General features: G+C 44.9%; 1 protein-coding gene across 2 annotated transcripts in view; it reads right to left on the minus strand.

Annotated features, from left to right (window-relative positions):
• Positions 1 to 12587, minus strand: part of LOC134541449 (phytanoyl-CoA dioxygenase domain-containing protein 1 homolog) — a 62611-nt gene that overhangs the window by 34263 nt on the left and 15761 nt on the right. The window contains exon 2 of one of the 2 annotated variants that reach the window (XM_063384919.1): positions 9749 to 9892. The exons of the other annotated variant lie outside the window; for it this stretch is intronic. Coding sequence (XP_063240989.1) covers positions 9749 to 9892 — 144 coding nt within the window. The remainder of the gene's footprint in view (positions 1 to 9748; positions 9893 to 12587) is intronic. 2 annotated transcript variants of the gene reach the window in all.

A 12587-nucleotide genomic window follows, 5' to 3' on the forward strand; every position in this document is an offset into this window, starting at 1 on the left:
ACCCGACGTTTCAGCTCGACCATGTCCGCAGGAGGCGGGTCGTCGTCTACACCTAGAGCAAGCAGGCGGCAGGTTGGGTCCCTTGGGTGGTGGTGATCCGTCTCACGGCCAGGTGGCAGTATCTCGTCCCAAGATACCTCGTCCTTCAGGCACGATCCCTCATCAGGGTCCCGTGACAGGGCATCCGGCAGCTCGTTTTCTACTCCTGGAACGTGCTCCATAACGAAGTCGAACGACTGTAGAAACAGCGCCCACCTCACGAGTTTGCTTTTCCGCCCCTGGAGGGTCCGCAACCATGTGAGGCATTGGTTGTCCGTGTGCAATACAAATTGCCTACCCTCGAGGTGGGGACGGTATTTCTTCAGTGTCCATACCACAGCCAGGCACTCCTGTTCATTGCTGTGGTAATTCCGTTCCGCGCGGCCGAACTTGGCACTGGCGTAGTCGATTATGCACCTGTCCCCATTTTCGTCTCGTTGATATAGCACCGCGCCCACCCCCTCGGCGCTCGCATCCGTCTGCACGTACGGCGTCCTCTCGGGGTTTATCCGTGACAGAGTGTGGCATCGGAGAAAAGCCGCCTTCAAGCTGTCCAGCGCCTGCTGTGCAGCCGGTGTCCATTGGTAGCGCTGTCGTGGTGACAACAGATCTGTCAGAGGGGCAGTGAGTGCGGAGAACTGCGGGATATAGTTCCGCAGCCAGTTGGCGAGGCCCAAGAGCTTCTGCAACTGCTTGCGAGTTCTAGGGGGTTCAGCTTCTGCAATTTTCGCCAGGTGCATCGGGTGCGGACGATTACCCTCAGCATCCACCACATGCCCCAAAAACTCCACCTCTCTCCGTCCAATGTGACACTTCTGTGTGGCACAGGTCAAGTGGTGCATCTGGAGCCGCTCCAGGACCAGGGACAGGTGCTGCACATGGTCCTCCCAGGTCTTGGAGTACACAATCACGTCGTCGAGGTAGGCTGTCACGAACTGGCCAATGTACCCTTCCAGTACGCGGGCCATCTTAGCTTGAAATGTGGCCGGCGCGCACTTGAGCCCAAAGGGCATGGCACAGAACTGAAATCATCTACCATCGGGCACCGTGAACGCAGTCTTTTCTCTGTCACCTGGGTGTATTGGCACCTGCCAATACCCCAAACGTAAGTCAAGGGTCGTGAACACTCGTGCATTGCCCAGGCCTACCAAGGCCTCGTCCACACTGATCTGCGGTGGTGGAGAACTAATGGTGACACTATTCAGGGGACGGAAGGCCACACAGAAGCGCATGGTCCCATCCTTCTTGGCAGCTAGGACGATGCGTGAGTTGTATGCGCTGTTGGAGGGTTCAATGACACCATCTCGCAACATTTTGTGCACTTGCTCACATATCACCCGTTGCCTGCGGAAACCATATCCCCTGGGGGCCTCATACACTGGTTGGTCATGCATAGTGGGGATTCAGTGTTCTGTCACCGTTGTGCGCCTGAGTGGGTCGGCAGTGGCGAAGATGCTCTGCCTTTCCCTTATGAGCCGCCTGAATGCATCCTGATACTCTGGGGGTACATCATTGTCCACATCTTCTAACTTCGTGGGCTCTCTCGGGGGAGGTGGTGCTCTACCTAGTGCATACACTGCCAGGCGCTCATGTTTGCCAACATTCACTAGCCCAGAGGCCGGCGCTATCACTGTGTCATGCTCTACCAACCAAGGCTGTCCCAGCACTAGGTCCTCCCTGAGTCCCTCTACTACAACTGCTGCCATCTGGGTAACCAGCTCCCTCACACTCACCGTTATGATGGCGTCCCCGATGGCTGTCCCGACTCCGGTGTCGTGGCCAGACGCAGTGCACAGCGCCTCGGTGTGACGTCCGCTGGCGGCACCAAGTGTTGGGCCACGAACACGTGGCTCGCACCTGTATCTACGAGAGCAGCCGTCGGTCTCCCGTTCAGAGTGACGGGTACCCGCATCAGCCGGTCGTCTGGGGTGGTGAGCTGTCCCAGTGTTATGCATGTCTCGGCCGTGGCTTCGGGAAGGAGGTTAGGTGGTGTGGGGGGCAGAACTGTTGGTCCTACACCCCCTGCTGCCCGTTTCCCGCCAGTTGTTGTTGTTGTTGTTTTTGTTGTTGTCTTGGGCAGTCCTGGTGCCAATGGAACGTGTCCTGCGGGCATCCAAGGCGACACTGGGGTGGTCGGCCTCCGTCCCGCCGATTCCCCGCGTTCTGCCACTCTGGTGCGGTGGTCTGTCGTCTGCCACTCGGTGGGCCTTCGATTGCCCGTGCTACCATCTGCCGTGGACGTTCGAGCTGCATGTCTCCCTCTGAGAGAGCGGGCGCTCTGTACTCGTGTCTGGGCTCTCGTCCGGGAGTGGTCATAGTTGTCCGTCGCCCCAGAAGGCGCTGCAGGTTGCCCTCCGTGGCTACGGCCTGTCGCACATATTCTTCAACAGACCCGTTGCAATACGGCCTGAGGAAGGGTTGTAATTCTTCCCGCACTAACGCGGTCACGTCCGGCAACGCTTGCTCCGGCGCTTCCTCTGGGGCTATGCGACGATATAGCTGCAACTTGCCCACCAGGAATCTCCTCACCGATTCCGTGTCCCTCTGCGCCTCGCCGTAGAAACGGGCCTTGCAGCTCAAGACTGCCTGGCGGTCATCAAATCGCTGCATGAGACGCGTGGCGAACTCCCGCCACTGCATATCGTATCGCCCCCATAGAGTCCACCACTCACGAGCTCGACCACGCAACTGTTCGCTTGTGCGCTGGGTCCACTCCTCTACCGGCACACTGCACTGTAACATGCACCTCTCACACCACCGCACAAACTCCCGTGGGTCTTCGTGCACGAGCCCGCTAAACTCTGGCAGCACTATACGCCCAGCCCCTGTGGCAACCCGCACAGCGTACGCGACTGGCGGCGCTGCCGAGTTCGTAGGTGTGTCCCAGTCAATTAGGTTCGGCGACGGTGGATTCTGGTTCGGTAACATCGACCCGACGCGGTTGCCCGAGCAGCCTCTACACTCGTCACATCCCCCTTTTTCCCGGTACACGGCACTCGCTGTGTTCGGGGCTACCCTATGCATCTGCTCTGATGATGCATCCCTGTCCCATAACAACACACCCTCAGCAGTTTCTGTCTTCACCTCACTGCGCCTCAGTGGCGCGCACGTACACGTGTTCCGACACTGCCACTCTCCTGTCACAAGGTCCATGCCTTTCGGTAGCTGACACGTCGCAAACGTAACTGTCAACCCGCGTGGCAGCATTGTTTACAAACACGGGGCCCACGTGGCCGCTCCGTCTGCGCAGCCTGCCCGCGCAGGCTATCACCGCACCCGCCCGAACACCGCCGGCGTGCCACGAAGATCACCGATGGCAGAACGGCGAAAGGGTGAAAAAGGAGGGGGTACCACGGTGCATTATCCCGTTGGAGGGGGGTGGTGGTGAATCGACAGGAAATATAATCCGGTTGCACGGAGGTACGACGTCAAACCCATTTGTCATTTTGTGTTCGACAGATATAAATTTTGTACATGTAGGCCTAGAATTTAGGCTACTGTTACAGGCTTCATTGATTAGCCTTGAAAAGTACACCTGCTTCCACTCCATAGACTATTACCTCCATGATCCTAGCCTAGCCTAGCCTAACCTAACCTAACCTTTGTTTCAGTCCTGCAATGACATTTTTCGGCGTTAGTGTATTTCGGCGTTTTGTACACAGCAGTTTTCTAGCTGTCGGCATTGTGGTTCGTCCCCAGTTACCTACCCGTATTGCATGGATCTGTACCGTACACTCTGCTCTTCGCCTCGTGAACTTACTGGGCAACGAGCATACAAGGATTTACTGGGCGAAAGAACTGTGACTCGATGACGAACCTAAAGTGCAGTAAGAATTAGTTTGGGAATGGGATAGGCGTACTCCCCTACACTCTCCCCATATAACAAGAATAAATCAGTGAGGTGGGATGGTAAGTGCGTCTCTAGTTGGTGCTTCTAGAGTATTATGAATCTGACATTGTTAGCAGTCTTTTCGTTGTACACGAGACAAATGTGATATTTGAACGCTAACTACAACATTAGGGATATGGCAGAGGAATAAAGATAACGGTGTAGGCAATTAAACTCCCTTAAGTGATTTCAATAATCTGTACCTTACAGTAGGGACCTATATGCCTAATTTTTTTTTGAAAACGTGCTTTTTAGCCATTTCCACTCTTCTAAAAATACATTTTAAAAAAATTATGGGAACAAATATAACCTTACGTCCCCAGTGCGATTTTTTATGAAGCTCTGCACACCGCAGCAATGACGCCAATACAACCCACATAACGGCACACAACTGAACATCCCTGTTGTGCGTAATAGGTACGACACAGCTTAAATAACAAATAACTCAGTAGATTCAAATTAGATACTTGGTTCTAATCGAGTGTGCTAATTCACTCAAAGTATGCAATTCATATTTTTGGAAATATAAGTTCATTTAAATGTCCACACTGTTGCAACATAACTTTGCCATGCAACAGGTACACCATACCTACATTATTTCTGCGATGCGGACGGAAAACATTTCGCTACCTCTTAGATAAAGAAAACTGCCAATTTTAAATCATTGCGATACATTATTTCAAATGTAGAGAGTGATGGGTTGTAAATGTTATATATATATATATATATAAAAAATAAAACATTTGGCCTACAGCTAGCTTATAACCTGGATTTACACGGATTTACACATAGACCCCATATTAATATGAAATTCCGTCCCTAAGGGAGTGAAAAAGTGATAATTTCATTTTATAACAAAAAAAATCATAGGTCATAGACATACAAATAGTGAGTGAGTGTCATTTCTCTATGTCTGACACACGATCATACACATAGTAAGGTCTGGAAAATTAATATTTTTCTCCTTGGTGAGACCAGTCCGCTTAGTGGAGCTCGCAGCAGCTAGCAAAATAAAGGCACTAACAGTTTTGTTCTTACCTTCGTCAATAGATAGAGTTGCCTTGAATTTTAAACGCACCATCGTTCGATGCGTTTGTCATGTCTTTAATTTTCGTTTGTTTGTGCCATATGCGTTCCTATACCATTCATCCGATTGCGATGAAATTTTGGTGATTTGTTATGCGCATGCCCATGAAGGTTACTGAGACGGTATAACTAATTTTCAATAGTTGGAGCACGAATCGTGTCAAAAAATGTGTTTATTTCATTTTATATAGAGGTACTTCGTCTGTTTTTGTTGTATAAGTGTACACGCATGACACAATTTATTTAAATATAAAAGAGAGACAGAGATATAGTGATATATATAGAGTGAGATATAGACAGAGAGATAAGTTGAGATAGGGCGAGGTATAGAGAATGAAAAGGGTCAAATAAATAGATATACCTATAGATGTATAGAGCTATATAGAGACTTATATATAGAAGATATAGAGATAGTGGGAAGTATATATGTAGATATAAAGAGATAACTAGAGATAGAGAGATACATAGATGTTTATAGATGTAGATAGAGATAAAAATATATAGAAAGATGGATATATGATTTGTATATGTGGAACTACTTCAAACATATTACAAAACAAAACTGAATGAGGCATTGCAATGCAGGCCGAGCATTAGATAGATAATGGAATCTTTTCAATAGAGGAAAAGGTGTAAAAACGGGCACAGGTGTAAATATGGACACCCCTCAAGAAGAGGATATGGGAGGTGCTGCAGACTGGCGGCCAGTAATGTAAACAGTGGCCATTGTTGCTATATGATAGCAGCAATCAGTTGGAATCTTTCTTTCAAGAAGTGTGGAAACAGTTTCAGTTAATGTGTGAATTGGTGTTTGTTTTGGCCTGCAAACCTTTGGCAGGTATGTGAAATCGTTTTATTTTCATGTACTTTGTGTTAGTTTAAAATAATTTCACAGTGGTATTCGGTAACCAGAGATCCTAAGCTACCTTTAGAAGCACCCGTCTAGTCGAGCATGCTTTTAGGTTATGTGAGGTACAGGCCATCTTTCTCTGGTGATGATGGTGTAAATATGGGCACCCTTCACTGGTGTAAATACGGGCCTCCATTTAAAAGGGGCCCATATTCACACCATGTTTTCTCTTCTCCTACCTCAAAGCATATGTAAGTTTTATTTTATAATATATTGAGTAATGTGCAGCATATAACATTATATACCTACATTATCTTATTCACTTAGTAAGAGCTAAAAAAAATTAATGTGAGGCATTGTAGCAGTTTTTCCCCATTGAAATATGCTAGTAATTATTTTCTGGTTGTTGCAGAATGCCAAGGACTAAGAAGCATTATGAATGCAAGAACAAGATGAATTAGTGGGATAAATCTCAGATGGTACATGCTATCACAGCTGTAAAAGCTAACGAGGTTTCTGTGAAAGGTGCCGCAAGAAGATTCGGAGTACCACGTAGTACTCTGCAGAGATTTCTTAAACTTGATAAAAGCCCCGAGCAAGTGGTTCAAGAATCAAGGCTTGGAAGGAAACCATTTTTAAATGCAGAGCTCGAAAAACAGTTAGTTTCTTACCTCCTTGTGATGAAGGAAAATTTTTTTGGGTGCACTTTGACAGACCTGAGAAGAATGACATATTTACTTGCCCAGAGAAATGGCTTGACAACCCCTTTCAAAAATGGAGAGGCAGGACGAGCATGGGCTGACCTTTTTCTTGAGAGACACAAGGATCAGCTATCAATTCGCAAACCCTGTGGAACATCCTATGCTCGAGCTTTGGGTTTCAATAAAGAGAATGTAGCTGCTTTCTTTGATCTCTTGGCAGATACTTTTAACAAACACTCATTCCCAGCAGATCGAGTGTATAACGTGGATGAGACGGGACTGTCCATTGTCCAGAGCAGAATTCCTAAAGTGATTGGGATGAAAGGGAAGAAACAAATTGCAGCTCTAACATCCGCAGAAAGAGGAGCTACAATTACAATTATCGCAAGCATGAGCGCTTCGGGTCATTATGTCCCACCAATGATAATTTTCCCTAGAACAAATATGACCCATTCTCTGATGAGAGGCTATCCCGATGGTGCAGTTGGTAGAGCCCATCCTTCTGGATGGTTTCAAAACAATTTGTTCACAGAATGGTTCACTCACTTCATTGAGAAAACATGCCCTACTGAACAAAGGCCTGTTTTACTCATCTTGGATGGTCATTATAGCCATGTTCGTAATCCAGATGTAATTGACTTGGCAAGGCAGAACCATGTGACTATCATCTCGCTTCCTCCTCATTCCACCCACAAATTACAGCCCCTAGATAAAACTTTTATGGGGCCTCTGAAGTCGTACTGTACTACAGCGAGGCAGTGAGAGTATGGTTGCAACAGAATGGGCGTCCTCTCACACCCTCTGATGTTATGGAGGTTTTTGGCAAAGCCTATGTTCATGCCCAAACGGCTGAGATAGCAATAAATGGGTTCAGAGTAACTGGAATATACCCTTTGAATTGCTATATCTTCAATGATGCTGACTTTATAGCTGCTGAGTTGGTAGCAGGAAAAACTTGCTCCATAGTGGCAAATAATGTTTCTGAATCATGTGCTCCTCAACTTGCTTTCTGTGCACCATCAACATAATCTGCCTCTCCTTCAAGTTATCCTGATATACAAGCACATCAGGCTCCTTCTATGCCAGTTGATGAGGCTCTTGAAACACCAAAATGTTCCACAGGAACTTCAAATGCAGTTTCACCATTTGACATATCTCCTGTCCCCAACATTAAGAGGAGAACCACCACTCGGGGGCGCAAAGCAGCAAGGGCCACCCTCATCACTGGATCACCATACAAGATGCAGTTGACCAAATCGCTTGACGAAAGTGCTCACAAGAAGAGGTTGAGTTTTCCCGGGGCAAGCCAGGAGGTAGGGGCGAAAAGACAAAAGGCCGTCAGAAAAAGAAAATTCAACCCCCGAAAAGCTACATTTCATCATCGGACTCATCAGACTCTAGTGACCCTCCCCTTGTCGACAGCGATGAATTGAATATAAATGATGGGGATACACCAGGCTCGAGCGATGCAACTTGCATCTTTTGCGATATGAAGTTCTCTGAAGACAATCGTGGAGAAGTGTGGGTTAAATGTGTTTTGTGCCAGATGTGGGCACACTTAGATTGTGCCGGGGCTGAAAGAGCCATTTATGTTTGCGATTTCTGTAAATAATTTTTGGTGTGATGTTCTGTGTAACATTTTGAATTATTTATCCATTTTTAAAAATGTTTAAAATAATTTTTTTGGAGAGGGCCCATATTTACACCCCATTTTTCCAGAGGCCTTTTTTAAAGCTTTCTGTATATCTTTGTTTTGGAATTGAAATAATATATATTAATAATAGTTTTGCCACCTATAATGTAGTAAATATGTAATAGTAGTTAATGTAAGTCAATAATCGAGAATATTTTTGAAATAAATTAACTTTAAGACAATAAATAAATATGGTGCCCATATTTACACCTTTTCCTCTATTAGTAATCTCTTATTTTTCAGCTTTTTCTATATTGCTTTATAAAGTCTAAATTACATACAGACCAGGTAAATAACTATAAACTGGCAGAACAACGTCTGTCGGGATCTGAAAGTGATATAAATTAATTTTCACAATTTATTGACATTCAAATTAAGAAGACAATTACTAACTACACCCTGTGTTCAGCCAGGGCAACGCCGGGTATTGCAGCTAATACACACACACACATATATATTTTTATATATATTCATATTCGTTAGAATTATTAAAACAATCGTCGTGGGAAAACTACTGAGTTCGTAAATGGATAGCCAAATTAAATATTTTTACTACACAGTTTTATTGATTGTCAATATTTACATCACTAACAAATAATCTTACTTAAAATGCCTACTAAATAAATTACACTTAAAAATGTTTATTTCCCAGTCACTCGGTTTTTACACACCGCACACCTCGCTGGGCCGCACCTCTGGCGCAACTATCGCCGCAGCACCCCTCGTGGACCTCCGTCACGTGACTCCGTCGCAGCACTCCGCCGCCACCGTCGCACTTCCCTTCGCCAAGGATCCACTCGACGCTTCGCTCGGAACTTCGCTACGCCGAGGATCCACTCAACGCTTCGCTCGGGATTCTCGCCGCACCCACGGCACTATTGCACCGGAACTACGCCGCACCCGTGGCACTATTGCACCGGAACTGAGCTGAACTCTACTGAGGCCGGCGTCCTGGGCTTATATAGGCGCCACTTCTAGAATTCGTGCGCGCGGCTGGGGTCCTCCCGCGCTGACCCGTAGCCAGAAATATCGAGACAGGCGTCGGCGACCCGCGGAACTCCCCAGCTACAAGGTGTCCGATTACGCCGAAAAGGCAGAGCGTCGCTAGTGGATCGGAGGGAAGGATGGGGGAAGCGACGACCCTTGTAATCCACTAGGCGCGCGCGGCATGTATCACGTTGCGGAGGCCACGTGGCATCAGTGGCCGTGCGGGGCCGCCAGCCAGCTCCGAACCTGCACGCGCCGCGGCCTTGCTCAAGTTCGTTTATTTACAGTTGAAGGGTTAACTTAATCGTAATTACGTGAAAGTATGTGTCACACAGCAATCAGAATACTCAAAAGTCGATTTACCCCAACTTCTGGAGCAGATGCTGACGTTGTGAGGAAATGATTAAATAACAAATCGGATCTTATTACCAGCCATGTGCATTGACGCCATAATCGCTACTAAGTACAAGTGCCGTGACATACAGATGACTGTTTATAAACACCTGCTCTGTTTTGGTCGTGCTGAACACGGCTTTCCTTTCGTCCTTGGGTATGTTGTTAATGAGCTCGTCTCCAGCCTTCCGCAGCTCCGCCACCTCGTCATCGGTGAGGAAGTCGTCCAGAACCACATAGCCATCGGCAAGGAACTGGAAATAAACAGCCACAAATAGTTATGCACAACATTCATTTGCTTTGCTGCTGTGATGTGATGATCGTCTAAGATATAGAGCCAAGTTAGTGTTTAATCTTTACAGTAACTTTTGGATTGGGGAGGGAGAGTGGATGTGTGTGTCCACCCCCCCCCCTTTTTTTTGTAATCATTTCCACCAACAAAAGAGAATGATTTGAAAGCAAACAGGGGCAAATTTTTTCCCGAAATGAAATTATGCTACTATTGGAATGCACTCACTAATAAAACACACATTCGCAGCGTTTGAACTACAGCGATAGGACTATACCCCTCCCTCCCTCCCCCCCACCCCAAAAAAAGGACTCTTAAAAGCAACTTAACACAAAAAAAAATAGGTTGTCTGTAAAGTCGGTTTACGGTCGATAGTTTAACGTGACAACGTCATAACAAAACATTGATGAAATGATTGCATACTTTTATGAATAAAATTGAATAATTTTTATTGAATTATCACTATTTTGTATGGATACAAAGAAGGAGTGAAATGAAATCTACTTTTTATTTTATAAATTTACTTTTATTTGCACTCATTAATTCAAATATGTTTATTACTTTAACGAAGAGATTATTTTAACTTTAACTTTTATACATGTTTGCTAGTTAACTTCTTCCAATCTGTGTTATTCTGTTACGGATAGGACGATGATAGGAAAAGTAGGAAACGAATGGGAGTGTTTCAAGTTAAATGTGCCTCGAAAAAGTCAAATCGATGGTTGTTCCAATCGAGTGGAAGAGAGATAGATGCGGCGCAAGCGTACAATGAGCGTAACGGGACAAGGCGTAACGGGACAATATGCGTAACGGGACAGTGTGCTTAACGGGACAATGTGCGTAACGGGACAATGTGCGTAACGGGACAATGAGTCATCCTTTTTCGTGCGTGCAGCCGGCGTTCATCGATTTATTAGACGTCACGTCAATAATAGTGTTAAGTTATGTTAAATATTTTATGCTCTGCATATTTTATTTTTCACTAATTAGCGAGAATTTAGAGCCTAGTATTTATTCAAAGTGTCCAATGCAGAGAACTACGTTTAAAACTAAATATGTTATATAAATGTAAAACTAAGGTAATAAAATAAAAACCTAAACATGCAAACAAAACTGCTGTCACTCTTAATCATTTTCCATCCCTCGGCACGTTAGCGCCACGAGTCAGCCATCACGGCCAAGGAGGACTCAATACTGTTCATGTTTTGGACTGTACACTAGCCTGAATAGCGCTGCTGAGTAAAAAAAAGGAGGGGGGGGGGTCGTCTTTAAAGTCAGTTTACGGACGATAATTTTACGTGATAACGTCATAAGAAAACATTGGTGAAAAAGTACTTATTGATACATTGTTAATTAAAATATAACTTGTGATTTTTTTAATTGGCGTTGAGCTAGATGAAAATACATGTAATTAAATACGAATCAATACACTTAATTAAATTCATACTTGATTTGATTTTTTCAATTTTTGCAAGTTTAATGTGAATTATTTGTTTAAAAATAATTATGAGTAATTTTTTAGAAATAAACTTTAATCAAATTAATGTTAATGAAGTGTTAATATAAAACGATGAAATTGAAATCATGAATCAAATTCATGAAACTGATGCTTTTAAAAAGCCCGCCAAAACCTGCTTGATATAATAATATATTCCCTTGCACTGTGTTAACTTGTCATTAAAACATAAATATTTTTAAAACTCTGGTTAAAAACATTAATTTTTAATTTTCAAATATTATTTACAGTTTTTACAAATTTAAATTAAAGAATTTGTTTAAACATAATCTCGAACAATTAGTTACAGAAATCAAATCAATGTCAATAAATTGTTAATTTGAAATGACGAAATTGGACAAATAAATCAAAATGTTTAAATTGCTGCTTTTAAAAAGCCCGCCTTTACCTGTTTGATATTATAGAAGATTTTCTCGCACGGTGGTTGGCCGGTTCAACTTATTTTAGACACATTGTTATGAGTGGAAGAGATGGATGCATCACAAGCCGAACGCCGATCGTGCCTCTCTATCGCTTGTTCCGCGCTCTCGCTTGCACGCTCGGCTCAGGCGGAACGTGACAATGAGTCATGCTTTTTCGTGCGTGCAGCCGGCGTTCATCGATTTATAAGACGTTATCACGTTAAAAAAAAAAAACGCACGGTAAAATGAATCATTCTGCTCAAGGTTGTTACTGCCAAGAGCATCACGCTTGTGTGTCGAGACGGCTGCAACAACAGAGCATGTTAGAAGGCGTGCTTCGGAGCCCATGACCTTGTTTGGACTAGTCCACAGAATACAGAGGGGACTAGTCCAAACGGCCCGAGACCGGTTTCGGCCAAGATTATACGCAGAATTTCATTTTGGGAAAGGAATTAAGGGGGGGAGGGGGTATAGAACCACTTTGCACAGTGTTTTCTTTCAAATTATTTCCTTTTGTTGGTGGTAATGATAGAGTTAGGATTTCTAAAAGGGCGGGGGAGGGGGGGGGGGGTTATATTCTCCCACTACCCCCAACACTGCGTACGCCCTTGGTGCTGTCTTCCTCTTGGTCAAAAAAAAATGGTGTTGTTGATTTATATATTTTTTTAAGCTGTAAGTCATACTCAAGATAAGGGAGACGCAATTCACAGGAAACAGAGATGGTACATAGTTATCACACTGTA

This window comes from Bacillus rossius, chromosome 1 (genome assembly GCF_032445375.1).
Source record: "Bacillus rossius redtenbacheri isolate Brsri chromosome 1, Brsri_v3, whole genome shotgun sequence".
In the NCBI taxonomy this organism is placed as follows: domain Eukaryota; kingdom Metazoa; phylum Arthropoda; class Insecta; order Phasmatodea; family Bacillidae; genus Bacillus; species Bacillus rossius.